This window comes from Pseudophryne corroboree, chromosome 5 (assembly GCF_028390025.1).
Source record: "Pseudophryne corroboree isolate aPseCor3 chromosome 5, aPseCor3.hap2, whole genome shotgun sequence".
NCBI classification, from domain to species: domain Eukaryota; kingdom Metazoa; phylum Chordata; class Amphibia; order Anura; family Myobatrachidae; genus Pseudophryne; species Pseudophryne corroboree.
The window spans coordinates 305890272-305917605 of NC_086448.1; the positions used below are offsets into that span (position 1 = coordinate 305890272).

At 45.1% G+C, this 27334-nt stretch overlaps 1 protein-coding gene across 1 annotated transcript in view; it reads left to right on the forward strand.

The window, feature by feature from the left end:
• The window catches only part of EGFR (epidermal growth factor receptor), a 278948-nt gene that overhangs the window by 226677 nt on the left and 24937 nt on the right, over positions 1–27334 (forward strand). The window contains exons 15-20 of the mRNA XM_063922449.1: positions 4093–4250; positions 6163–6201; positions 8296–8434; positions 9305–9427; positions 13676–13774; positions 26302–26487. Of these exons, the coding sequence (XP_063778519.1) occupies positions 4093–4250; positions 6163–6201; positions 8296–8434; positions 9305–9427; positions 13676–13774; positions 26302–26487 (744 nt within the window). The remainder of the gene's footprint in view (positions 1–4092; positions 4251–6162; positions 6202–8295; positions 8435–9304; positions 9428–13675; positions 13775–26301; positions 26488–27334) is intronic.

Here is a 27334-nt window from a genome sequence, read left to right on the forward strand (position 1 = left end):
GCCGGGAGCCCGACCGCCGGCTTACCGACAGCGTGGCGAGCGCAAATGAGCCCCTTGCGGGCTCGCTGCGCTCGCCACGCTACGGGCACGGTGGCACACTATTTTATTCTCCCTCTATGGGGGTCGTGGACCCCCACGAGGGAAAATAAGTGTCGGTATGCCGGCTGTCGGGCTCTCGGCGCCGGTATACTGAGCGCCGGGAGCCCGACCGCCGGCATACAGAAGACCACCCATTTGTTTCTGTATAAAATGGCAATGGAAAATGACAAGAACTATTATGAGAGGGGTACACAGAAAAGGAGGTTAAACATTGTCAGTTTAAGCAACAATAATATTAGAGGTGATGATACTAACCCTGAATAGACAAAAAGCGATACAAAAGCAGATAGCATCGGGAAACTAGATGAACAAGAGAGGGCAAGATTGGGCAAAATTGTAAAGGGAAGACATAGAAAAGGGCATGAATATGAAAAAGAAAGGGGATAGGTGGGCAAGGTAAGGATAGGAGTAGGGTGGAAGTGGGCCAAGGGGGGGAGAGGAGATGACTGAGGTTAGGGGAGAAAAAGTCAGCTATGTGAGGCCAGGAAGAACTGGGCAAAACCATGTGCATTACAGGTGGGGCAGATGTGACATGTGCAGAGAGATTTAGGTATTGTTTCTGAACACACCCCACCCAAATCGAAATTTTTCTGCACATGTTACATCTGTCCCACCTGCAGTGCAACATGGTTTTGGCCAGTTGTGTGCTTTTTTTTTTTTTGTTTGCTTACAAACCTGAATAAGGCCCATTATGCAAGTTTATTTATCATTACTATTATTATTAACAAAGGGCTTGCTGGTGTTTTTTATATCAATGTAAATGTAATTTCCAGGGTTGCTCGGCTGCTGGCCAGATGCACCTAATCAAGTTGTGCCTGGTGCAATCCAAGAACAGCACTCCTAACATGACATTGTCATTTGAAGGTCAAGTCCCAGACAGACTTAATTTAAGATCTGCCCCTTTCTTAACCTATCCAAATGTATGTCACCAGATTATTGAGTGAATCTGCTTTCCTATCCTGGTAAATGACGCTTCCAATATGCTGTGTTATGCCCCATTGTATCCATGACCACTGATCATATGGAGTTCTACTGGAGTTTTAATAATAAACACTGATAAGTTTAATAAATCACTTTAGCAAGAATATGGGGATGCCACGGCAAAGTAGGAAGCAATTGTCTCAGTAGTTAAGAACAATGGATCTAAAGCAGTAATACCAATGTATAGTTTAATGGCCTCTCTTTAACTCAGATTTACAAAATCATTTGCAGCTAGTAGTATTCATGAATATGGGCCATTGTTGTTCATTTTAAACCATTATTATACTATAATTATTATATAACCATTTTATAAAGTTTCCTGTTCCATAAAAGTCACAGATATTACAGTGTTTTTAGATCTGTGCTATACAGGTTGAGTATCCCATATCCAAATATTCCGAAATACGGAATATTACGAAATACAGAATTTTTGGAGTGAGACTGAAATAGTGAAACATTTGTTTTCTGATGGCTCAATGTACACAAACTTTGTTTAATACAAACAAATATTAAAAATATTGTGTTAGATGACCTTCAGGCTGTGTGTATAAGGTGTATATGAAACATAATTGAATTGTGTGTATGTACACACACTTTGTTTAATGCACAAAGTTATTAAAACTATTGGCTAGAATTACCTTCAGGCTGTGTGTATAAGGTGTATATGAAACATAAATGCATTCTGTGCTTAGACTTGGGTCCCATCCCATGATATCTCATTATGGTATGCAATTATTCCGAAATATGGAAAAATCCAATATCCAAAATACTTCTGGTCCCAAGCATTTTGGATACGGGATACTTAACCTGTACTTTGCACCTGATAACTGAACCATAAAAGACTTGCATTTCAAGCTTTAACATTTCTGCCTCCCCTATGCCATATTTGCTTCCCCCTTTCTCTTCCCTCTTGTTAAAAAAAACATTGGTCCGATCTCCACTATACAGTATATCATCTGTTGATGAGAAAGATAACTTATATAGGTGGCTTCATCTAAGAACAAGTCATAACCCAATTAGAAGAGTCGTAACCAGGCTCAAATGCTCCCTGTGCGGCTCTGCCCACTGAGTGATATCATAAGGTTGCATTCGGGGGTGGAAGCTCCAGTAAGTGCAGAGCCTAAACGGAGCATCCTGCAAAGACTGCAGGGTGCCCGTTTTGACCATCTGCAGTGATCCTGGCTGCAGGGTGCTGTTCAAGAAGTAAGGGCCATGGAGGGGATGTGGTACTGCCCACAGCGCTCTTGTATTCTGTGCTGCCGCACATGTCACACACCCCTAGTTATTGCCCTGCCCTTTAGCACTCATGTCTGATACTATAGTAAATGGATTATGACATCACTTGAATATTTAGCAAACAGCGAGCTTAGTTTATTGCTGTTTATGAAGAAATACGCCATATAGAAGGCATAAATGGTACAACCCAGCAAAACCTTTCCATCTTCAGCAAAGCTTTCTAGGCTTTAGTAGCACTATATGCATGCACGGATGGCCATCGCACAAGTGCATTTGACAGTAACCCGTCAACAATAGGCTGAATGCAACACAGCAAAGTACACTGCAGCGGAGGGAGACAGTGCTGAACCTCGCCGGAAAGGTAATTCAAATTAGTATATATCAGAAAATATTAGGAATATCCCATAAATGTTATTTGATCAATAGGCCCCTGTGAGAGAGTCAGGTTATATGCAGTGTTCATCATGAAGCTATAGGAGAGTCAGATTACATACAGTGTTTATCATGAGGTTATGAGAGTCAGATCACATACCACAAGGGGTGGCACTCGATATCCTGGCTGTCAGGATCCTGGCGCTCAGCATACCGGCGTGGGGATTCCGACCGCCGGGATCCCAACCACCGGGATACTGACAACTATTTTCCCTCTTGGGGTGAACATGACACCCCTGGAGGGAGAATAAACAGCATGGTGCGTGTAGCGTGCCACCATGCCAGCTGCATGGCGAGCACAGCTCACCCCGCTGCCGGCATTCCAGTGGTCGAGATCCTGGCGCCGGAATGCTGGGCGCCGGGATCCCGACAGCTGGCCAAGCATAGTAGACCCACCACAAGGAGAGAGGTGGAAAGAAGGCTTGGTTGGAGTGGGCTTTAGCCAGTAGAGACGTGAAAAGTTTAGGGGCTCATGAATAAACGGTCCCACAGAAATTGGGACGGTTGTGAGGTATTAGTTTTGATTTAAATGAAAAAATATGTTAGATATTGTGTGTTTAGTTTACCATGTAATCTCATTTGTGGTAAGGAATGAAAGTAAATATGGTGGAGGGCGTCAGTAAAGTTCAGCATTCTGTTTGGAAAGGTTTACAAATCAAAGCACAAAAATGTTAAGAAAAACAAAAATGATTGCAAATTGCGGTGAGATTTCAACCAATTGAATTTTGTGTGGAACATGGTTGTTTGCAAAAGCATGAAGTTGCAATGATCTTCAAGTTCCATAGTTATTGATTCACCATACTTTGCTATAATTGTAAACTTGGCTTCAGGAGAATTTATATTCTTTCATATAACAAGAAATATGAGTCAATGCAATGAATCCGGAGCCAACCAAGACACACTGATGCTTTCTCCAGGACTATAGGATCCTGGCAAGGCTAAATTGTGCTAAATTGCTGTGTGAGTGGAATATTTTGCAGAACCATTTTAAAAGATTTGTTCATCTCCATTAAAAATGTCTATGCTTCTAATAAACTTACAACAGATCTTATAGAAAATAACAGTGTAGGAATTTCAACATTCACACATCTTCTGTCTAGTGAATAAATATAGATGGATTCAGTGGGTCGAGTAGTCTAATTACTGACGACATAGAGAAACTGAAAATTGTACAGTCTGAATATGTTTCTGCTTTAATACAGTAAAAAGAAGCATTGTGTCAGAAAAAAACACACATTTTCCATTTCAGAATAAAACTGAGTTCTGTTTAGAATTTGTAAGTACTGTACCTGTAGACTTATGATATTGATGTTGCATTAAATCTATTTTTATAATTATTCTCAGGGTCCACATGAATGTACTAAATGTGCCCATTATATTGATGGTGAGAGCTGTGTCAACACTTGCCCTCCCGCCTTTTATGATGAAAACACTTCCATATTCTCAAAATATGCAGATAAAGCTGGAGTCTGTCAGCTCTGCAGCCCAGAATGCAAGACAGGGTAAGTATAAATACAAATTCTGAAAAGTGCAACAAAGTTTAATCACCTGAAAATCAGTAGTATCTGGTATCCAGTCCATAACGGTACACTTTAACAATACTTGCCAACAGTCCTGATTTTCACGGGAAAGTCCTGATTTTCTGAGGAAGAAAGGGATGTAACCTGTTGAGAGTGAGTCCTTTGTGATTGGTGGGTTAGGGGTATGTTGTTTTGAGAGATTAGAGGTGGGGCCTATTTTGCCTCAAATTTTGAATCTAGAATGTTGCCAGTAGGGAGGCCAATCCCGGGCCGTTTTTTCAATACCGGGATTCGGGATTGAAAAACGGTCAATCCCGGGATTCCCGGGATCCCGGGATTGCAGTAGGGACCAGTGAAAGATGTATGGAGCAGTGCTGGAGGGAGGGTGTAGGTAGTGGTGCGGGAGGTAGGGAGGGGGTAGGCATAGGCGTGCGCAGACACTGACAGGCAGGTGCCGCTCCGGACTCCCCCCCCCCCCCCTCCACGGCATTATAGTGTTCTCTCACCTCCCCTGTCCTGGATATAGACTGCTCACCTGGGCGGCCCAGGTAAGCAGTCTATGTCCAGGACAGGGGAGGTGAGAGAACACTATAATGCCGTGCCGTGGAGGGGGGGGGGGAGTCCGGAGCGGCACCCGCCTGTCAGTGTCTGCGCACACCTATGGGGGTATGTAGCGGTGCGGGAGGGTGGGTGTAGGTAGTGGTGCGGGAGGAAGGGTGTAGGTAGTTGCGCGGGAGGGTTGGTAGCGGCGCGAGAGGGAGGGTGGGTGTAAGTAATAACACTTACTATTAGGCGGGCGGCCGCGGCAGCCATGGACACACTGAACACGGCGGCATTTCAAATGAAGCGCCGGCCGCCAGCCAACCAGAGCTGGCGGACCGGCAGCCAATCAGGGAAGCTGCCGCAGCAGTCGCTCCTGATTGGCTGCCGCTGCTGCGGCAGCTTCCCTGATTGGCTGCCGGTCCGCCAGCTCTGATTGTCTGCCGGCCGGCGCTTCATGTCGTGTCCATGGCTGCCGCGGCCGCCTGATAGTAAGTGTTATTACTTACACCCACCCGCCCTCCCTCGCCGCTTCCAACCCTCCCGCACATGCGCACTGTAATCCCTTGAATCCCGGGATTGGAGGCTCAAATCCCGGCATTTTTGGGCCCAAATTCCGGGATCCCGCCGATCCCGATCCCGGGATTGGCCTCCCTAGTTGTCAGGTACTGTATGAGCTGTTATGATCTTCAACTGGAAAGGCCTCACTTGTTTGCATTACAAAATCAGAGTAAATTTACTAAACAATGGTTTGTTTTGGGTTTAATAGCATTGACGATTCAAATTTGGAGTTAAATGCACTGAAGAAGCAGCAGCTTAGTAAATGTATTCCCTAAGATACCGTCATGGAACCTATTTATGTAATAAATTCTCACTTTTGGTCCATGTGCTTAAAGATAAAACAAGAAATAAACACTGGGAGCGCAATCTTGATATTTATTGCTGCCGTACATTAACATGGTTATGATAAAAATATATGACAAAAGTTATCTGTGTAGCCTATTTTATATTGACCTAATACTGTGATATTTATTAATAGTTTTTTTCTCTTGGTGCTATGATCACACAAACAAAACCCCAATGTATTTGGAAATTATTAAATGTTTTTTTTTGTGTCTGATCTACTAATGAAACAAAATGATCCCAGATTGTTTAAAAATTATTTATCATGGTAATTTGTTTAGAACGATTTCTTTTCTGTTGGATAGTGCTGCCACCTACTGGCACTTTCACAACAAGCAGCAGCACTGCTGGGTGTAGTTGGCACTGATTGAGATGGACATGGTGTGGTGGATTGGACGGACTGTTGAAGTAGTCATTATTTACAAGGAAAGTGTGTTTGTTGTTTCTACAGGTGTACAGGTCCTGGAATTGAAGGCTGTAGACCACCTGGGTAAGACTATAGAATTTATACGATATTCTTGCAGAATACCTCATTTTGAATATATATACGTATTTGTCCTTTTGCCAGTTCTGAACAAAAAATTTTTTTTTTCTCTATGCTCTCAAAATAATAGACAATATTTTTCTATTTTCTTTCTAATTTTAAAAAGAGTGATGTTTTATTGTTGCTTTATCATATTCACACCCAAGTGTTTACACCTAAGCGTAAGAGGTGCTGGAAGTGGTGATGAAGTGTTGCTATAACATTATAGACTATGGAGTGTAAAGAAGGGTTATTCTACAGACGAATTATGTAAGAAGTTCCATTCACCCTCTTTTATACACAGAGATTTGAATGGGCAGTTTGATATAGACCAAGTAGAACATACATCACTGTGCATGTGAGTCCATAACACCTGTCATTCCTAATCAGTACACAGTATGACCAGTTTTGATCAGCCGTTGACTGGGAATGTCGGAAAATGCGCCCATGTAATGACATCAGTCTGACAGTATTCAGCCAACTGCACTGACCTTGCTCCACAGGTTAAATGGCAAATAGATCTGAGCACTTAGGCTGAGCAACTGGATTTGCCGTTATATACTTCCTATATACAACAATTAACTGGAGATAAAAAGATATAAAAGCATTCAAAATTAACCCTTCAAACCATTTTAATTGACTAGGAAAAAATAATCTCAGAATCTAACATTCAACAATTGGTGCCATTAAAAGCTGTTCATTGACCTCAGTGACAATATATCAATACAGTGGGTGCGATGCATCAAAAGTAAAAATGAAGTCTGCCCGCATTTCTCATATGCACCAAGCTCTGGAATGCGATACATTTAAGAGCTTGTAGATGGCATTGCCTAATAGAAACCTATATGCTCCTTATCAAAAAGTTCACTCAGAGGGATCCTGTGGGATCCCTCCCAGTGTCCCCTGCAGCGTGCAGCCGATAAACCCGGAAGTTCTATCATTGCAAGGGACAGGTCTTATCGTTAGAGCTGTCCTTTGCGGGTTTATTCAAGCACACAGTGTTACTAAACCCTGTTATGGTTGCGATGAGTGATGGAAGGCATTGCAATCAAAGGGGGTCATTTCCGAGTTGTTCGCTCGTTGCCGAGTTTCGCAACGGAGCGATTAAGGCAAAAATGCGCATGCGCATGGTACGCAGTACGCATGTGCTAAGTATTTTAGCACAAAACTTAGTAGATTTACTCACGTCCGAACTAAGAATTTTCATCGTTGAAGTGATCGGAGTGTGATTGACAGGAAGTGGGTGTTTCTGGGCAGAAACTGACAGTTTTCAGGGAGTGTGCGGAAAAACGCAGGCGTGCCAGGATAAAACGCGGGAGTGTCTGGAGAAACGGGGGAGTGGCTGGCCGAACGCAGGGCGTGTTTGTGACGTCAAACCAGGAACGAAACGGGCTGATCTGATCGCAGTGTAGGAGTAAGTCTCAAGCTACTCAGAAACTGCTAAGAATTTTCTATTCGCAATTCTGCTAATCTTTCGTTCGCAATTCTGCTAAGCTAAGATACACTCCCAGAGGGCGGCGGCCTAGCGTGTGCAATGCTGCTAAAATCTGCTAGCGAGCGAACAACTCGGAATGACCCCCAAAATGCGATGCTTGATGCATCCCGCCCAATATATATACTGTATGGCCAACTATCTACCACATATTATGATGGAGCTGGTGGATGATCCTTGGTTTACATTGCAAGTTGTTTCTTTGCTGTTTTGGTTTCCTTTAAGTCAGGCATGTCCAAACTGCGGCCCTCCAGCTGTTGTGAAACTACATATCCCAGCATGCCCTGACACAGTTTTGCTGTCAGAGAATGCTGAAGCTGTGTCAGGGCATGCTGGGATGTGTAGTTTCTCAACAGCTGGAGGGCCGCAGTTTGGACATGCCTGCTTTAAGTTATTACTGATTTTGCATACACAGTGTAATCTGTCAAAAGTTGGACATTTGTACACTGAATGCCAGGAGGCAAATATGCTAATACAGATTCTCATATTGTCAGTTGGAAGAACAATATATCAGTATAGTAGAGTGAACTAATGCCTTTATATCTAACATAGTTATTCTTGTCTTTTAGGTCTGTGGCATACATTGGTGCGGGTGTAGTTGGAGGCATCCTTGCAGCTGTTGTGCTGGCGCTTGTTGCATTCTTCTTTATACGTAGAAATCGCATTAACAGAAAGCGCACGCTGAGAAGGTTACTACAGGAAAGAGAGGTACGTGTAAGGAAGAGTGCTGAAGGTTGCTATACATTGCATTCCTGTTTTGTTATATCAGAACTGATGATAAAAACCCCCATAAATAATGTAAATATAAACATAAAGTAATGTGATTACTTAAATAAACAGTAAAAGGGATTTATGACTCTCCATAATGGAAGTTTCAGATTTATAGCTCTCTGTCCAACAAGTCTAGTGATGACTGAGCTGTGTACAAACACTAAGTATTTCAATCAGAATTAATTCAAAATGTTTATCACTAATGGAAATGATTACAATTTGTACAGTGTCATTTATCACTCCCATATTAATTTGGAATATCAGAGTATTAGAGTGAATAGTACTCCCTGTACTGTAGATGCTATGGTTTTAACAGAAACCATCACTTTGGTTCCCTGTATCCTTACTGAACGTCATGGTGACTTTTAGGAGCCACATATACTGTACCTGTCCAAGGACTTTTGTTATATGTTTTTTTTACCATACCGCACTTGCCAGGTATACACTTTTATGCTGCAATAAGTACATATCTATTTGCTAAATCTATTTGTTGTTGTAATGACATATTATCTCCTAAGACGGCTTTATGCATCAAAATAATTTAACATATTCATGTAAATTTTTATTTTCTGGTTCAAAAGTGCATTTGCTGTGACCAATTTAAGTCATTGTGATTATAAGAAGGTGATGTTGGCACTATTTAGAATTTTGGGTGTACAGTATTTTTCCGGTAAACCCATTTGGGAGGGGTACATTATGCCATCCGTTATTTGAAAAGAGTAATCTATTGTCATGCTTATTATCAATAGGAAAAATAGTATAATAGATGTGACATTGGTATAGTAAGAACACTGTGTCCCATTATAGTTGGTGGAACCAATCACACCCAGCGGTGAGGCGCCCAACCAAGCACTGCTCCGAATCCTGAAGGAGACAGAGTTCAAGAAGATTAAGGTTCTCGGCTCTGGTGCATTTGGCACAGTATATCAGGTAAGAACAAGTACTTCACTGCAACCTGTAACTGCTTTGAGGATGTCACATTCTGGTATATATTTGTATCACTGCAACGGCCATATCTCAAGATATTTTTGGACTGATTATAGTTGCACACAATGCCAATATTCAATATTTTGAGCATTTTTTAGCTGCTGTGCATGCACGAAAATCCCTAAAAATGTGTACAGCCCATGCATGGAGTGTACACACAGCGGTGCAGTTGCAGTTAAGACATGCGGTATCAGAAATGTTTTTTAAATGTGCTGGGCATTTCTCTGGTGACTGGGAGGTGGGCAGTCAGTTATAGGCCATGTTATGGGAGTGTTACGTGGGTGTCGGTGAAGTGTATGCATACTCAGAGGCTCATTCATTCACTTTAGAGGCCATAGGGCTGGTGCAAGCTTTGATGGTGCATCCGATGGTGGTATCTAAATATGCACTAAGCTGTATTTCACCATCTATAGACTCTCAAAGTGGGCGTTTCATGCTCATACACCAGGGGAAGGGCTGACATCACAATTAGCAGAAAGTCTGTCAGAAGACATTCATGCATGAGACTCAGAATCAGACTCTTTATCTACTGGATGTACTATAGTGTAAAAGCATGTACTTTAAGTAAAGTATCTATGTAATAATTGTGTAAAGTCTCTCCCATCTCCAACATGAACGTGCCCCAATGGCTCCAACTGTTAGCGACATAGAACAGACTTTAGCCTAGCAAGAGCCAAGAGAGGAAGAAAGACTGTGTGGGGTGGGCATTACAGAGCAAGGGGTGGGGTGCGGACCAGGGTGGAGCTGTCGGCAGACAATGAGGTGACTTGGCATAACCTGGGTGCCTTTCATAGGCGTGCGCAGCACATTTTATTAGGGGGTGCACCGTCGGAGGGTTGTGTCTAGCACCGCCTTTTGGGCGTGTCTAGCACCATCTATTGACGGTCAATGCAATATAAAATATCCACCCTTGTACAAATCCTAATAAAGCAGATACATTGTCAGATGTTATGGTGTGCACCAAACAAACACCCCTGATGGCACTCACTGCAATTACACTGCTCCTCCTCAGCCAGCTCTTTCCTCTGCAAGCTGCAGCAGCTTACTTACAAGTCAGTCACTCACTGACACTGACAGTTGCAGACTAGTACTGCGGCTGCTGGAAAAACGAGTGACGTGTCAATGCTGCTGCAGACCACCTGGCAGTATTGAATTTGTCTTCCTAAGAGGAACACTGGCAGCATGCTGATCCTCATCAGTGGCTGGCGTTGGCATAGCATAGAAGGAGAGAGGTGGGCATGTGACGGGTGTGGTGGGTGGGCGTGCGAGCAGCATGACGTAATCACATCACATTGTTTTTATACATGGAGGCGGAGCCGGGAGTTTGAAAGCCGGTGGCAGTGGCACCTTTGATTAACCCAGGCGTCCGGTCAGTAATACAGTCCTGACAGGGTGCAGCGCAGAGGAGACAGTAATCAGCCTGCTCAGCGATCGCTGCATCAGGCATGTGAGATCTGGGTGCCAGACATTAGGGGGTGCCTGTGCGCACCAGGCACCCCCCCTGCGCACACCTATGGTGCCTTTACTAGCACTTTAATGAGTAAATAGGAAGAAAACATGATTGTATGCTTCTCTATGCAGTATACCTTCTTAGTTACTACATTTTGTTACATTTACAGAAGTATTGTAATTACTAGATGTCACAAAACATTAATTTAGCCTGTTTTAAAAAAATAAATCCTTACTGATTAGCAACATTTTGGTAGTCCTCCAGCTGGTGGTAGCAAGACCACTAGGTGCTGTATATTGTATTTGGGTTTGTTTTACAATATGGTATGATTCATGACACTAGCGCAAGGCACTGTACAGAATCCAGCTATACAGACACCGGGACACTTGACATGTATGTCATTACTCCTGATTATGCAGCCAGTTATATAACCAGCTCCTTTACAAGAGAGGATACCAGTATTTGTGAACAAGGGTTTATCAGGAAGGTTACCAGGCCTTCCTAGCTTTTTCACCAGAAATAGCAGATGTGCTATGTAAATGAGTAAATATTGGACTTTACTGACCAAGGTTAAAGGCACTCTATACATGCAGGATTTCTTCAGATTGCAGTCTTAATTAGAGTGGACTGTTAGTGCTAAGAGGTAACTTACCTCTTCTCCTGTGCTAGTCTTCAGTGATATGCACATGCAAGACTCAACTAGCCGATCCGCACATGCACTGTGCAGCTGGTAGCCCTGATATGGCAGTAACAGAAGAAGAACTGTGGCGTAACTTCTCCCATTATGATCCATGTTATATAGGGGTATTAAGCAGTAAAAAGAGTGAAGTTGCCTACAGCAATTAACAAACCTCTACCTAGAAGTTATAGTTATGTATGTGATAAATGCCTCCTCAAAGCTGAGTGGCTACTATGGGTAACTTCTCCAGTGGGGACCGGATCGCAGGGAAGGAGTTTGGCTTTGGCTGGGGAGGCAGGCACTCTTTAAAAAGTAAAGAGTGCCGTATTATCGTCTATATATATTGATATAATTCACCTGCCTTCTCTTTATTAGGGGCCCCACTGTTTTAAGTGCCCCAGGCCCCCCATGGTCTTAATCCGGCTCTGATACCCTGTACTTTTCTTACATTGTATTGAACTGTAAGTCACTGTCTTCATGTTTTGCTTATTTGTTTACTCTGTAATTGGGCACAGCGGATCCCATGTGGCGCCATATAAATAAAGGATGATAATAATAATAATAATAATAATAATAATGATAATAATAAATTAGACATCATGATTACCAGTGCACACTTGTACCAGCCCTATCCTTTGGGCTGCAATTCTATAGATACACCCTTCCTTAACCTTGCCTACAGTATGTAATGCACAGTGACAGCCCGTACTTAATCACAAGTGGATATACTGTATGTTTGAGATGCGTATGACTGCAGACTGTAAACATTTTTGGAAGACAAAGCTGTTGCACTAAATCTTGAAATAATAATCACTGGTGAAAAATGTACTTTTGAATCATTATGCAATGTTTTGTCAGAACCTTTCATAATTGTAGATGCCAGAAGTTCAGAAGTTGGTACATACAAGTAATTGCTGTCAATGCTGAAGTGACTTACTACAGCCAGGCAAAGTGCCATATAGCATCTCATGTTGTTCTCTTGTGTCTGTGTATTCCAGTACATGTTTCCACTAATTCATTATATATCTACTTGGTTCTGATGTCATTACACAATTCAAAATGGTATCGAAAGCTGGAATCTGTGTCTTATTAAAATATCAGTTTGGTCATTTGTAGCCTTTTAGCTACAATCATGGATTTCTACAAAGCGACCTATTGTTATGCATGTAGACACAATTAGCACAAGGACATCACAAAAGGACAAAATTATCTTTTTCCCACTGTTGTAATTGACTGTCATAATGCCCATATATTGCATGGAGGCTGATGTGTACACTTGAAGCTTCTTATTAATTAATACAGTGCAAAAAGGATTTCAGAGAGATTAGAACTCAGCAAATCACATGTTCATACATACAGATGGACATATGGATCTGTGGAGGCATAGATGGATAGTTACAAATGCAAGATCAATCTTGTTAAAGTGGTAGATAGATAGATAGATAGATAGATAGATAGATAGATAGATAGATAGATAGATAGATAGATAGTATTACTGCTAACTAAATTTATACACATTACAAAAGTCATGAATGTAAACTTTGCCAGAATAAGGTACAACGTATACTAACTTATTTAGGAGGATATTTACTAAATTATATTTTGGGCAGTCCCCTAGAAACAGACACACTTAACATCGCCAATATGTATGTAGCAGCCCCAATGAGTTTCTTTGGGGGCTGTTTTGTTGTGAGATTTCCCAAGCTCCAGAATGTGAAGTATTCTAGTCTTTCTAGAGCTTGGCCCCGGTAGCTAACATCATCATTTCTGTGATCCCTCTCACTCACCACCTCTGCATGATCACTGAAAAAACAGGCCTGAAAGACGAACCGCAGAGTCCCAGGGAAAATAGCTGCAAGGAACAATCTCTGGGGCTCTGGAAAGTAACTGCCTTGGTTGAGTGATTTAAGAAACCCTACACATCACTGACAAATCATGGCATTTTTTTTTGAGGGGGGGGGGGAGGTTTGATATTGCTAAGCTGCAAAGCCTACAGTATGTACAATAAAGGTGTTGTCTTGGTTGAAATGAATTAATGAAAGTAATGAATTTGTGTAACTAGGGACTCTGGGTTCCAGAAGGTGAGAGCATAAAGATTCCTGTCGCAATTAAGGAGCTGCGTGAGGCCACATCACCTAAAGCCAACAAAGAAATATTAGATGTGAGTATGCAGCTGCAAATGTCTTTTTCATTCTATTTCACTATCTAATTGTGCTCGTTAGAATTTAGTTCACATCAAGGACCAGATGTAATGAAGTCCGAATTGGCCGGATGTGCGGATTCCCGGCCAAACTTGGACTTTTTTTTAAAGCGGCAAAAAGCCTTGTACATGATTGCCTCTTTAAAAAAGTCTGTATTTAGCTGAGAACCCACACCTCTGACCAACTCGGACTTCATTGCATCCGGCCTCAAATACTAGTTCTGTGTCTGGTTTATTTATTAGCCAACATAATAATGTATATTCATTTATGGAAAAAAAACGAATAGGTTCAATCAGTTAGGTCATGTTAAACTTGGCTATGATGGTATGTACGGCAGTGTTACAGGTATAGTTTCCACTTATATACAGTAAGTAATAAAATATAATTCCTCATTCATATAATGTCTGGTTTGATGACAAATAAAACAGCTCTTGGTTCCCACCATGTAACACTTGGTAACCACAATTCCCAGATCTTGTTTTTGGGAAGGGCATTTTGCACTGGATTGCAACCAAATACCAGGCATACTTTTATTAGATCACAATGTACCTCCACCATCTCCAAGATAAACAGTTGCAAACAAGACTTCGTTGTGTTCTATTTTTGGGAAATCTGTAAAGTGTGATGAAGGTGCAAACGGTATGTTTTCAGTGGAAGGCTTGGTGGCATGGATCCATGTAATACGTAAACCCTGCCACACAATGCTACTGAACATGAAAGACTCTTTGTTTAGGGTTTGCATTTAGTAACTACTTTGTAGATATTATGAAATATTTAATTATCTATTTTTTTATTATCATTTCTGTGTTATACAAATGCAGTCAAAAAGATGTTCCATAAATAAAAGCAGCAGAGGCGGACTACCGCCAGTGCAACCAGTGCGTTGCACTAAGGCCCGCCTCTGTCCAGGGGCCCAAAGCATGTAATGAGTCAAACTGACTCATTATATGCCGCTGTGCGCAGCGGGCAACCGCTGCCCGCAGCGCACAGCCGCCCAGAGAGGAGAGGAGCAGCGGTACGGGGGAAGGAGGAGGAGGGAGGTGGAGGAGGGATCCGCAGCAGCGCTTTGTTACTGGTTGAGGCGCTGCTGCTGCTGCCCCTCTGCTTCACTATAGGCTGTCTTCCGAGAACAGCCTATAGTGAAGCAGAGGGGCAGCAGCAGCAGCACCTCCACCAATAACACAGCGATGCTGCGGCTCCCTCCTCCACCTCCCTCCTCCTCCTTCTCTTCTGCCCGGGAATCGTCTGACGCTGCACCGAGGAGCCTGAGCCAGCGGAGAGGGTAAGTATAATTCTTCTTTCTTTCTTTCTTTCTTTCTTTCTTTCTTTCTTTCTTTCTTTCTTTCTTTCTTTCTCGTTCTTTCTTTCTTTCTTTTCTACAAAAAAGGGGGACTGTCTGCCACAATGTGTAAAAAGGGGGAATCTGCTTGCCGCAATGTGTAAAAAGGAGGAATCTGCCTGCCGCAATGTGTAAAAAGGGGGAATCTGCCTGCCGCAATGTGTAAAAAGGGGGAATCTGCCTGCCGCAATGTGTAAAAACGGGGAATCTGCTTGCCGCAATGTGTAAAAAGGGGGAATCTGCTTGCCACAATGTGTAAAAAGGGGGAATCTGCTTACCGCAATGTGTAAAAAGGGGGAATCTGCCTGCCGTAATGTGTAAAAAGGGGGAATCTGCCTGCCGCAATGTATAAAAAGGGGGAATCTGCCTTCCGTAATGTGTAAAAAGGGGGATGCTGTCTGCCATAATGTGTAACAAGGGTACGCTGTCTGCCGTAATGTGTAACAAGGGCACGCTGTCTGCCGTAATGTGTAACAAGGGCACGCTGTCTGCCGTAATGTGTAACAAGGGCACGCTGTCTTCCGTAATGTGTAACAAGGGCACGCTGTCTGCCGTAATGTGTAACAAGGGCACGCTGTCTGCCGTAATGTGTAAAAAGGGGACGCTGTCTTCCATTATGTGTAAAAAGGGCACGCTGTCTGCCGTTATGTGTAAAAAGTGTACGCTGTCTGCCGCTATGTTTAACAAGGGCACGCTGTCTGCCGTTATTTGTAAAAAGTGTACGCTGTCTGCCGCTATGTGTAACAAGGGCACGCTGTCTGCCGTTATGTGTAAAAAGGGGACGCTGTCTGCCGTTATGTGTAAAAAGTGCACGCTGTCTGCCGTTATGTGTAAAAAGGGCACGCTGTCTGCTGCTATGTGTAAAAAGGGCACGCTGTCTGCCGTTATGTGTAAAAAAGGCGGACGCTGTCTGCCGTAATGTGTAAAAAGGGGACGCTGTCTGCTGTAATGTGTAAAAAGAGGAATCTGTCCGCTGTAAGGTGTAAAAGGGTCTCTACCTGGTGTAGTGGTGCTACTGTGCGGCGTAATTTGAATAATGAAGACTACTGTGCACCGTTTTATGAATTGGTATTATTCTGTGGCCACACCCCTTCCCCACGAAGCCACGCCACTATGTATTTTTGCGCGCGCCTACGGCGCGCACTGACCTTGTTTTGCATGCAGGGGTGGGGCTCCGATGCCGTTTCTTGCACACAGTGCTAAAATGTCTAGTTACGGCACTGTTGCTAGGTATCCACTTCCCTGAGCAGGTGCCCCTCACCAGATCCTCTCCAGGGGTGAGGGGGTGGACTTGGATGGGATGGGGGGGGGGGGGGGCAAGCCATTTTGTCGCACGTGGGCCCACCGCTCGCTAGTTCCGCCACTGAAAAGCAGTGTGGGATTGAGACTTGTAGGGGCCCTCAGCCATAATGTTTCTGTGGGGTTTGGCACAATTCTGTTGGTTATTGCAGTCAAATCCCACCTTCCTTGTTTATTCAATGTTGCTTCTGTTTCCTTGCCTATAACCTGCCTTTGGATAAAAGCTGAAAATGTTTTTTTTTGTTTTTTTTAAGATACTTTAATATTTCACAACAACATTGCTATTTATGGCCCTCATTCCGAGTTGTTCGCTCGCAAGCTACTTTTAGCAGCATTGCACACGCTAAGCCGCCGCCTACTGGGAGTGAATCTTAGCTTAGCAAAATTGCGAACGAAAGGTTCTCAAAATTGCGAATAGAAATTTCTTTGCAGTTTCTGAGTAGCTCGGGACTTACTCTGCCACTGCGATCAGTTCAGTCAGTTTCGTTCGTGGTTTGACGTCACAAACACACCCAGCGTTCGCCCAGACACTCCTCCGTTTCTCCAGCCACTCCTGCGTTTTTTCACACACTCCCATAAAACAGCCAGTTTCCGCCCAGAAACACCCACTTCCTGTCAATCACATTACGATCACCAGAACGAAGAAAAAACCTCGTAATACCGTGAGTAAAATACCAAACTTCTTAGCAAATTTACTTGGCGCAGTCGCAGTTCGAACATTGCGCATGCGCAATTAGCGGAAAATCGCTGCGATGCAAAGAAAATTACCGAGCGAACAACTCGGAATGACCACCAATGTGACATGCTGCAAGGAAAATTTAGTAATTCATTTTATTTTACATGTGCAGTTTATTTCTAATAATTAGAAATACGCACAACATAGTTGCTGAGAATCCCTCACAAATAGGACTTTAATTGTAGGCACTTGAAAACTGAAAATCAAAGTTGCAGATGACGCTATTATACAAAGATTTCTCGGCCCAAACCTTAGATTCTGGGGCCTGTTTTTCAGCTCTTACGGTTATTAATTGTATTTAATTTCATACTAATAGGACAAAACGTTCTTTTCACATAACGCAAATTGTTTCAATTGTAATGGACTGTCATGTCAATCAGGGCTTTTATCTGAATGCTGGCAATATTAGCAGATAGGTCTGCCAATACGTGCATGTTTTTAGGTTTGGGCAAGGAAGGTTGGGGGTGTTGGCATGTACAAAAAGTGATACAGGTTGAGTCTCCCTTATCCAAAATGCTTGGGACCAGAGGTATTTTGGATATGGGATTTTTCCGTATTTTGGAATAACTGCATACCATAATCAGATATCATGGTGATGGTACCTAAATCTAAGCACAGAATGCATTTATGTTACATATACAACTTATACACACAGCCTGAAGGTCATTTTAACCAATATTTTTTATAACTTTGTGCATTAAACAAAGTGTGTCTACATTCACACAATTCATTTATGTTTCATATACACCTTATACACACAGCCTGAAGGTCATTTAATACAATATTTTTAATAACTCTGTGAATTAAACAAAGTTTGTGTACATTGAGCCATCAAAAAACAAAGGTTTCACTATCTCACTCTCACTCAAAAAAGTCTGTATTTCGGAATATTCCGTATTTCGGAATATTTGGATATGGGATACTCAACCTGTACAACCATGCAATATGTGAACATGGTGTGCTGCTTTGAAATTGAAAAATTAGTATGCAGGACTGGTCAGTAACACAGAAACTGTATACAGTACTCAGGAGTGCATCTAGAACCTTGCGGGCCACATGGCAGCATTTTGAAAAAGGCCTTAAGAGGGAACAAGCTGCAATCCTCCAGAGTGGCTGTGTCTAGTGCCTCAGAGTGGCTGTGTCTAGTGTCTCCAGAGTGTCTGTGTCTAGTGTCTCCAGAGTGGCTGTGTCTAGTGTCTCCAGAGTGGCTGTGTCTGTTGCCTCCAGAGTGGCTGTGTCTGTTGCCTCCAGAGTGGCAGTGTCTGGTGCCTCCAGAGTTGCTGTGTCTGTGTCCTCCAGAGTGGATGTGCCTGGTGCCTCCAGAGTGGCTGTGACTGGTGCCTCCAGAGTGTCTGTGTCTAGTGCCTCCAGAGTGGATGTGTCTAGTGTCTCCAGAGTAGCTGTGTCTGTTGCCTCCAGAGTGGCAGTGTCTAGTGCCTCCAGAGTGGATGTGTCTAGTGCCTACAGAGTGGATGCGTCTAATGCCTCTAGAGTGGCTATGTCTAGTGCCTCCATAGTGGATGTGCCTGGTGCCTCCAGAGTGGCTGTGACTGGTGCCTCTAGAGTGTCTGTGTGTAGTGCCTCCAGAGTGTCTGTGTCTAGTGCCTCCAGAGTATCTGTGTCTAGTGCCTCCACAGTGGCTGTGTCTGTTGCCTCCAGAGTGGCTATGTCTGTTGCCTACAGAGTGGCTGTCTGGTGCCTCCAGAGTGGCAGTGTCTAGTGCCTCCAGAGTGGATGTGTCTAGTGCCTCCAGAGTGGCTATGTGTGTTGCCTACAGAGTGGCTGTGTCTGGTGCCTCCAGAGTGGCAGTGTCTGGTGCCTCCAGAGTGGCTGTGTCTAGTGCCTCCAGAGTGTTTCCAGAGTGGCTGTGTCTAATGCCTCCAGAATGGCTATGTCTAGTGCCTCCAGAGTGGATGTGCCTGGTGCCTCAGAGTGGCTGTGGCTGGTGCCTCTAGAGTGGATGTGTCTGGTGCCTCCAGGGTGGCTGTGACTGGTGCCTCCAGAGTGTCTGTGTCTGTTGCCTCCAGAGTGTCTGTGTCTAGTGTCTCCAGAGTGGCTGTGTCTGTTGCCTCCAGAGTGGATGTGCCTGTTGCCTCCAGATTGGCTGTGTCTGTTGCCTCCAGAGTGGCTGTGTCTGTTGCCTCCAGAGTGGCTGTGTCTGTTGCCTCCAGAGGTGCTGTGTCTGTTGCCTCCAGAGTGGCTGTGTCTGGTGCCTCCAGAGTGGCTGTGCCTGTTGCCTCCAGAGTGGCTGTGTCTGGTGCCTCCAGAGTGGCTGTGCCTGTTGCCTCTAGAGTGGCAGTGTCTGGTGCCTCCAGAGTGGCTGTGTTTAGTGTCTCCAGAGTGGCTTTGTCTAGTGCCTCCAGAGTGGCTGTGTCTAGTGTCTCCGGAGTGTCTGTGCCTAGTGTCTCCAGAGTGGCTGTGTCTAGTGTCTCCAGAGTGGCTGTGTCTGTTGCCTCCAGAGTGTCTGTGTCTGTTGCCTCCAGAGTGGCAGTGTCTGGTGCCTCCAGAGTGGCTGTGACTGGTGCCTCCAGAGTGGATGTGTCTAGTGCCTCCAGAGTGTCTCCAGAGTCGCTGTGTCTGGTGCCTCCAGAGTGGCTGTGTCTGGTGCCTCCAGAGGTGCTGTGTCTAGTGCCTCCAGAGTGGCTGTGTCTGGTGCCTCCACAATGGCTGTCTGGTGCCTCCAGAGTGGCTGTGTCTAGTGCCTCCAGGGTGGCTGTGTCTAGTGCCTCCAGAGTGTCTGTGTCTAGTGTCTCCAGAGTGGCTGTGTCTGTTGCCTCAAGAGTGGATGTGTCTGTTGCCTCCAGATTGGCTGTGTCTGTTGCCTCCAGAGTGGCTGTGTCTGTTGCCTCCAGAGTGGCTGTGTCTGTTGCCTCCAGAGGTGCTGTGTTTGTTGCCTCCAGAGGTGCTGTGTTTGTTGCCTCCAGAGTGGCTGTGTCTGGTGCCTCCAGAGTGGCTGTGCCTGTTGCCTCTAGAGTGGCTGTGTCTGGTGCTTCCAGAGTGGCTGTGTCTGGTGCCTCTGAGTGGCTGTGTCTGGTGCCTCCAGAGTGGCTGTGTGTAGTGCCTCCAGAGTGGATGTGTCTAGTGCCTCCAGAGTGTTTCCAGAATGGCTGTGTCTGATGCCTCCAGTGTGGCTGTGTCTAGTGCCTCCAGAGTGGATGTGCCTGGTGCCTCCAGATTGGCTGTGACTTGTGCCTCCAGAGTGTCTGCATCTAGTGCTTCCAGAGTGGCTGTGTCTAGTGCCTCCAGAGTGGCTGTGTTTGTTGCCTCCAGATTGGCTGTGTCTGGTGCCTCCAGAGTGGATGTGTCTGGTGCCTCCAGAATGGATGTGTCTGGTGCCTCCAGAGTGGTTGTGTCTAGTGGCTCCAGAATGGATGTGTCAAGTGCCTCCACAGTGGCTGTGTCCGGTGCCTCCAGAGTGGCTGTGCCTAGTGCCTCCAGAATGGCTGTGCTGGTGCCTCCAGAGTGGCTGTGTATGGGGCCTCCACAGTGGATGTATCTGGTGCCTCCAGAGTGGATGTGTCTAATGGCTCCAGAGTGGATATGTCAAGTGCCTCCACAGTGGCTGTGTCTGGTGCCTCCAGAGTGCCTCCCGAATGTCTAGTGCCTCCAGAGTGGCTGTGTCTGGTGCCTCCAGAGTGGCTGTTCCTGTTGCCTCTAGAGTGGCAGTGTCTGGTGCCTCCAGAGTGGCTGTGTCTGGTGCCTACAGAGTGGCTGTGTCTGGTGCCTCCGGAGTGGCTGTGTGTAGTGCCTCCAGAGTGGATGTGTTTAGTGCCTCCAGAGTGCCTCCAGATTGGCTGTGTCTGGTGCTTCCAGAGTGGATGTGTCTGGTGCCTCCAGAGTGGATGTGTCTAGTGGCTCCAGAGTGGATGTGTCAAGTGCCTCCACAGTGGCTGTGTCCGGTGCCTCCAGAGTGTCTGTGCCTAGTGCCTCCAGAATGGCTGTGCTGGTGCCTCCAGAGTGGCTGTGTATGGGGCCTCCACAGTGAATGTGTCTGGTGCCTCCAGAGTGGATGTGTCTAATGGCTCCAGAGTGGATATGTCAAGTGCCTCCACAGTGGCTGTGTCTGGTGCCTCCAGAGTGCCTCCCGAGTGTCTAGTGCCTCCAGAGTGGCTGTGTCTGGTGCCTCCAGAGTGGCTGTTCCTGTTGCCTCTAGAGTGGCAGTGTCTGGTGCCTCCAGAGTGGCTGTGTCTGGTGCCTACAGAGTGGCTGTATCTGGTGCCTCCAGAGTGGCTGTGTCTGGTGCCTCCGGAGTGGCTGTGTCTAGTGCCTCCATAGTGGATGTGTCTAGTGCCTCCAGAGTGGATGTGTCTAGTGCCTCCAGAGTGGATGTGTCTAGTGCCTCCAGAGTGTCTCCAGAGTCGCTGTGTCTGGTGCTTCCAGAGTGGCTGTGTCTAGTGCCTCCAGAGTGTCTGTGTCTGGTGCCTCCACAATGGCTGTGTCTGTTGCCTCCAGAGTGGCTGTGTCTAGTGCCTCCAGAGTGTCTGTGTCTAGTGTCCAGAGTGTCTGTGTCTGTTGCCTCCAGAGTGGCTGTGTCTAGTGCCTCCAGAGTGTCTGTGTCTAGTGTCTCCAGAGTGTCTGTGTCTGTTGCCTCCAGAGTGGATGTGTCTGTTGCCTCCAGATTGGCTGTGTCCGTTGCCTCCAGAGTGTCTGTGTCTAGTGTCTCCAGAGTGTCAGTGTCTGGTGCCTCCAGAGTGGCAGTGTCTGGTGCCTCCAGAGTGGCTGTGTCTGGTGCCTCCAGAGTGGCTGTGTCTGGTGCCTCCAGAGTGGCTGTGTGTAGTGCCTCCAGAGTGGATGTGTCTGGTGCCTCCAGAGTGGATGTATCTAGTGGCTCCAGAGTGGATGTGTCAAGTGCCTCCACAGTGGCTGTGTCCGGTGCCTCCAGATTGTCTGTGCCTAGTACCTCCAGAATGGCTGTGTCTGGTGCCTCCAGAGTGGCTGTGTATGGGGCCTCCACAGTGGATGTGTCTGGTGCCTCCAGAGTGGATGTGTCTAGTGGCTCCAGAGTGGATATGTTAAGTGCCTCCACAGTGGCTATGTCTGGTGCCTCCAGAGTGCCTCCAGAGTGGCTGTGTCTAGTGCCTCCAGAGTGGCTGTGTCTGGTGCCTCCAGAGTGGCTGTGCCTGTTGCCTCTAGAGTGGCAGTGTCTGGTGCCTCCAGAGTGGCTGTGTCTGGTGCCTCCAGAGTGGCTGTATCTGGTGCCTCCAGAGTGGCTGTGTCTGGTGCCTCCGGAGTGGCTGTGTCTAGTGCCTCCAGAGTGGATGTGTCTAGTGCCTCCAGAGTATCTCCAGAGTGGCTGTGTCTGGTGCCTCCAGAGTGGCTGTGTCTGGTGCCTCCAGGGGTGCTGTGTCTAGTGCCTCCAGAGTGGCTGTGTTTGGTGCCTCTACAATGGCTGTGCCTGTTGCCTCCAGAGTGGCTGTGTCTAGTGCCTCCAGAGTGGCTGTGTCTAGTGCCTCCAGAGTGTCTGTGTCTAGTGTCTCCAGAGTGGCTGTGTCTGTTGCCTCCAGAGTGGATGTGTCTGTTGCCTCCAGATTGGCTGTGTCCGTTGCCTCCAGAGTGGCTGTGTCTGTTGCCTCCAGAGGTGCTGTGTCTGTTGCCTCCAGAGTGGCTGTGTCTGGTGCCTCCAGAGTGGCTGTGCCTGTTGCCTCTAGAGTGGCAGTGTCTGGTGCCTCCAGAGTGGCAGTGTCTGGTGCCTTCAGAGTGGCTGTGTCTGGTGCCTCCAGAGTGTCTGTGTCTGGTGCCTCCAGAGTGGCTGTGTCTGGTGCCTCCAGAGTGGCTGTGTGTAGTGCCTCCAGAGTGGATGTGTTTAGTGCCTCCAGAGTGTCTCCAGAATGGCTGCGTCTGGTGCCTCCAGAGTGGCTGTGTCTAGAGCCACCAGAGTGGATGTGCCTGGTGCCTCCAGAGTGGCTGTGACTGGTGCCTCCAGAGTGTCTGTATCTAGTGCTTCCAGAGTGGCTGTGTCTAGTGCCTCCAGAGTGTCTGTGTCTGGTGTCTCCAGAGTGGCTCTGTCCGTTGCCTCCAGAGTGGCTGTGTCTGGTTCCTCCAGAGTGGCTTTGTCTAGTGCCTCCAGAGTGACTGTGTCTGGTGCCTCCAGAGTTACTGTGTCTGGTGCCTCCAGAGTGGCTGTGTCTAGTCTCCTTCCAGTCACCTACTTGTATTATGCTACCTCTTGTCTCTCTCATTTGTATTATGGGGTTGGGTATGATATCCCGGTGCTCACCATGCCAATGGTCAGAATCCCAGATTTCAAAATCCTGATGGATTTGAGTAAAAATTGCAACCCTAATCCTAGCTGTAACCCTAATCTTCCCCTCCCACAGCCTGACCCTCCCCTCCCATAGCCTAACCCTAACCTTCATGCAGCCTAACCACAACCCTACCTTCCCAGAGCCTAACCCTAACCATCCTCTCCCGCAGCCTACAGTTAACCCTCCCCCTGATGCCTAAAAATAACCCTGACCATAAATCCAGCCCTAATCCCAGTACATACAATTGGCATCCATCAGTATTTTGAGTGTCAGGATTCTGCTGACGTGATTCTGACCATCAGCATGCTGGGTGTCGGGGTATTGACTACATGCTGTACTATGTTCACATGACTTTAAGCCACTGCAGCCATCATTGAGGAAACCAGAAGCAGGCAGGAGTCTCTTACATTTAAAAAAATGCCCTTGCGGATAGGTTTATGTCTGTTCAAGTAACAATTAAGAAGACTAGTGCTCTATGTACAAAGTTTTGGAGAGAGATAAAGGGGGGAATTTAATTGTTTGAAAAGTTGGTTGGGTGTCTGTTTTTTCCTGTCTATTAGATAGGAAAAAACAGACACCCAACTGACTTTTCAAACAATTGAATACCCCCAAAGTGTACAGAGAAAAGATACCAACTCCTAACTGATTTATCAAATACAGCCTGTAATATGGCAGTTAGGGGCTGATTAGTAGGTACGTTATCTCCATCCACTTTATCTCTCTCCAATGCTTAGTAGTTAGTACATAGAACCCATAACCTTTTAGTTCCAGGCAGATTAATGGTTAGGTCCGGTCCCATTTCCATTTGTTGAATTAAATCAACCACATCAGCCATATCTGCTTTATAGTACGCACATAAAGCTAGTTATTCTTACTGACTCCACCCAGAGCCACCCATTGTGCAGCCTGTCCCTGTGCAAATATTTCCATCACTTCCAGTCATGTGACTCTACAGGAAGAGAGAAATTGATTCATTACATCTACATTTTTTACAGAGTTGGGGGGAAGGGGGTGACATTGGAAATATTGGCCTATGAGAACCCACAAGAATTATGTTGTTTGTATTGTGTACTCCTCACATATGGTGATGACTATAAAAGTATTGCATGAAAGAATAATTGTTTTTCATTGTATGCCATGGAGAGCAGTTGCACAGGTACAGTGTAGTACACACAGACATAAGGGCTGGAGAACGTTTCTCAGGAATGTGTTCTGGTGCCAGCCCAGCCTACAGCTCCACAGATGTCTGAGTGTCACACAAATAATTCATGGCTGCAGGAAAAGTGCAAAAACATCAGCGGCACCACAACCAATGTTGGCTTTAGTACTATGTAGCATTATTAGGATTTATTTATATAGTGGCAGCACTTTACAATTAGTATATAGTTATGTACATACAGTATGTGCTTTCTGTAATTTGGGGAAAACAACTAGAAGAGAATACAATGCAGTCATTACAAAAATTCCATATCAAACAACATCAGAATAAGCCTTACTGTTCTAAATTCATGTAATACAACAGTTACAGTGATTTTCAGGAACACATGACATTTTATTATCCTTAGAGATGTTCAACAGAATAATCTTTATAAATGTGATCAGAAACACGGAAAATGGTAAACAGGAAAAAGACATTGTGGCAGACAGCAACCAATGAGGTTTTTGCTTTTGATTAAAAGCTACTAAAAGAAAAGTTATAGAATCACAATGGAGCATCCTTTCTTTTCTTGGGTACCAGCTTTCATAAATGTCTCTGAACACTTGCACAAATCGTGCTGACCTACTGAGCAAAACATTCTTGGTATCTCATTCTTAAGTTCCTTTTTGGGTTTTTTCATATCACTGTATTATAAGCCTGATGGTTTGCATACATCTCTGATTGTTAGAGATCGGTGCATGCACAGGAGCAGTACTTCGCGTGTGTCGGTCTCCTTCTGCGAGATTGCTCGTAGTCCTCCCTTAGCCGCAGGAGTGTCACCCCCGTGCTGAGGAGTGACCCTAGGAGTGCTGACCCTCTTCGGACGCAGACTTCCTCGCCCCAGCCAAGCAGTTCCGCTGGTTATTCTGGATGGCCTGGGGCTGCGATCATTGTGACCGGTGGCCACGAAGGTGATCTGATGCTGCCTCTTCAGAAGTAACATTCAGGAGGCGTCTTTATCTTATAGATGTCTCCTGCTGCATTAGCATGCTAAATGTGCGGTATTGCACAGCCGCTTCTTTGTGGATGTGCAATATCGTACAACTATGAATCAGACCCTTTGTGTGCACGTAATAAGCAATGCAAAATGTAACTTAACTTGTAGAGCATAATCACATCCCACTGCACTTGTCTGGATAGGCTCCCCTTTATTACTATTGTATGTTGTACACGTATGACTGTGGGCCTTAATCAGCTTTCATCGCTACTGCGATCGCATTTGGCCGATCATCGGCAAAACTGCAACTGAAACTGAATAAGGTCCTGTGTCAGCAAACCCTCTTACCTTTATGTCCAAACAGGCGATGTGCAAGGGAATGGACTGAAACAGAACATCATTACAATCCATGTGTTTGCACTTGGATGTGCTTACTCTGCAGCTAATAAATATCCTTATATTAATTCATATAACATTCAGTAATTTTATTAGAATATTGAAGGTTAGATTACATGATATCACATGGTTAATCTGATTGTTCTGCGGCATGTTTTATCACAGTATGGTATGTGTTATGTTATTCCCATAATCATGCCACACAAATGGTCATTGTCGGCCGATGTGTAGATATGCACTGTTAGATTGCTGGAGAAGCACAATGTACATTTTTGCCCTAAAAAAGATAAGCTACTGTATGACTTATTCTGCACTGTGTCTTGTATCATTATTCCAGGAGGCATATGTTATGGCCAGTGTGGAAAATCCTCATGTTTGCCGTTTGCTGGGAATATGCCTAACCTCCACTGTCCAGCTGGTCACACAGCTTATGCCCTATGGCTGTCTTCTAGACTATGTTCGAGAACATAAAGACAATATTGGCTCACGGCATCTTCTCAACTGGTGTGTGCAGATTGCCAAGGTAAAGTATTAATACTATGTCCTCCAATCAGTGTCATATAGCAGAAGTCGCATTTGCAAATTGTAGATCCAATGCTACAAATCCACATTTCTGCCAACAGCAGCCAGAACCACGTGGAAGTTCCGTGGCATGAACAGGAGCCACGTAGTTTTATCCCTTTCTCAGTGATCACTGTAACACAGTGCTTTGTGAGCTTAATGTATGTAAAAAAAGCTGAGATCTATGTATGAATTGTAAGTTGTTAAAGTACAGAGATCCCTAGTGATAGTGTCTAACCATTCACTAAACAGTACATGATGTTCCAGAACACAAGATTTTTGTGGCTCTAAAGGAGATTGCGGTAACTTCTTGCTGGGAAAGATAGAAGAGCAATATAAAAATGAGGAACATTGTTTTCCCTATGAACAAATGGTATAAATCATCTATACAACTTTGCTGATTCCCATATACAATTAGTAACTGTAGATTTTGTGCACACAGACTTTGTACAAGGTTCATGCTTTATAGACAACAACTGAAATGTCTAATATTATCTTCTCATACATTGTCGCCATTAGGAGAGCAGTTCCGTTACTGTGCAATTTCTATATTGACAACCTGCCAAGATCTAAAATCTCTGCTTCCGTTGTCTGCTTATGCTGTTCCTCTCTTCCTTCCATCATCATGCCAGTGGCCCCAAAATCCATCATTTTGAAATACAAATAATTGAACAATAATAGAATAACATGTAAAACATATATACATTTTGTCTTATATGCAAAATCTGGTTCATATGCTCTGTTATATTTATTACATAATGGTGCATGAAAACAGATTTCTTTGCTTTAGTAGAGTTTGTAAACAAAAT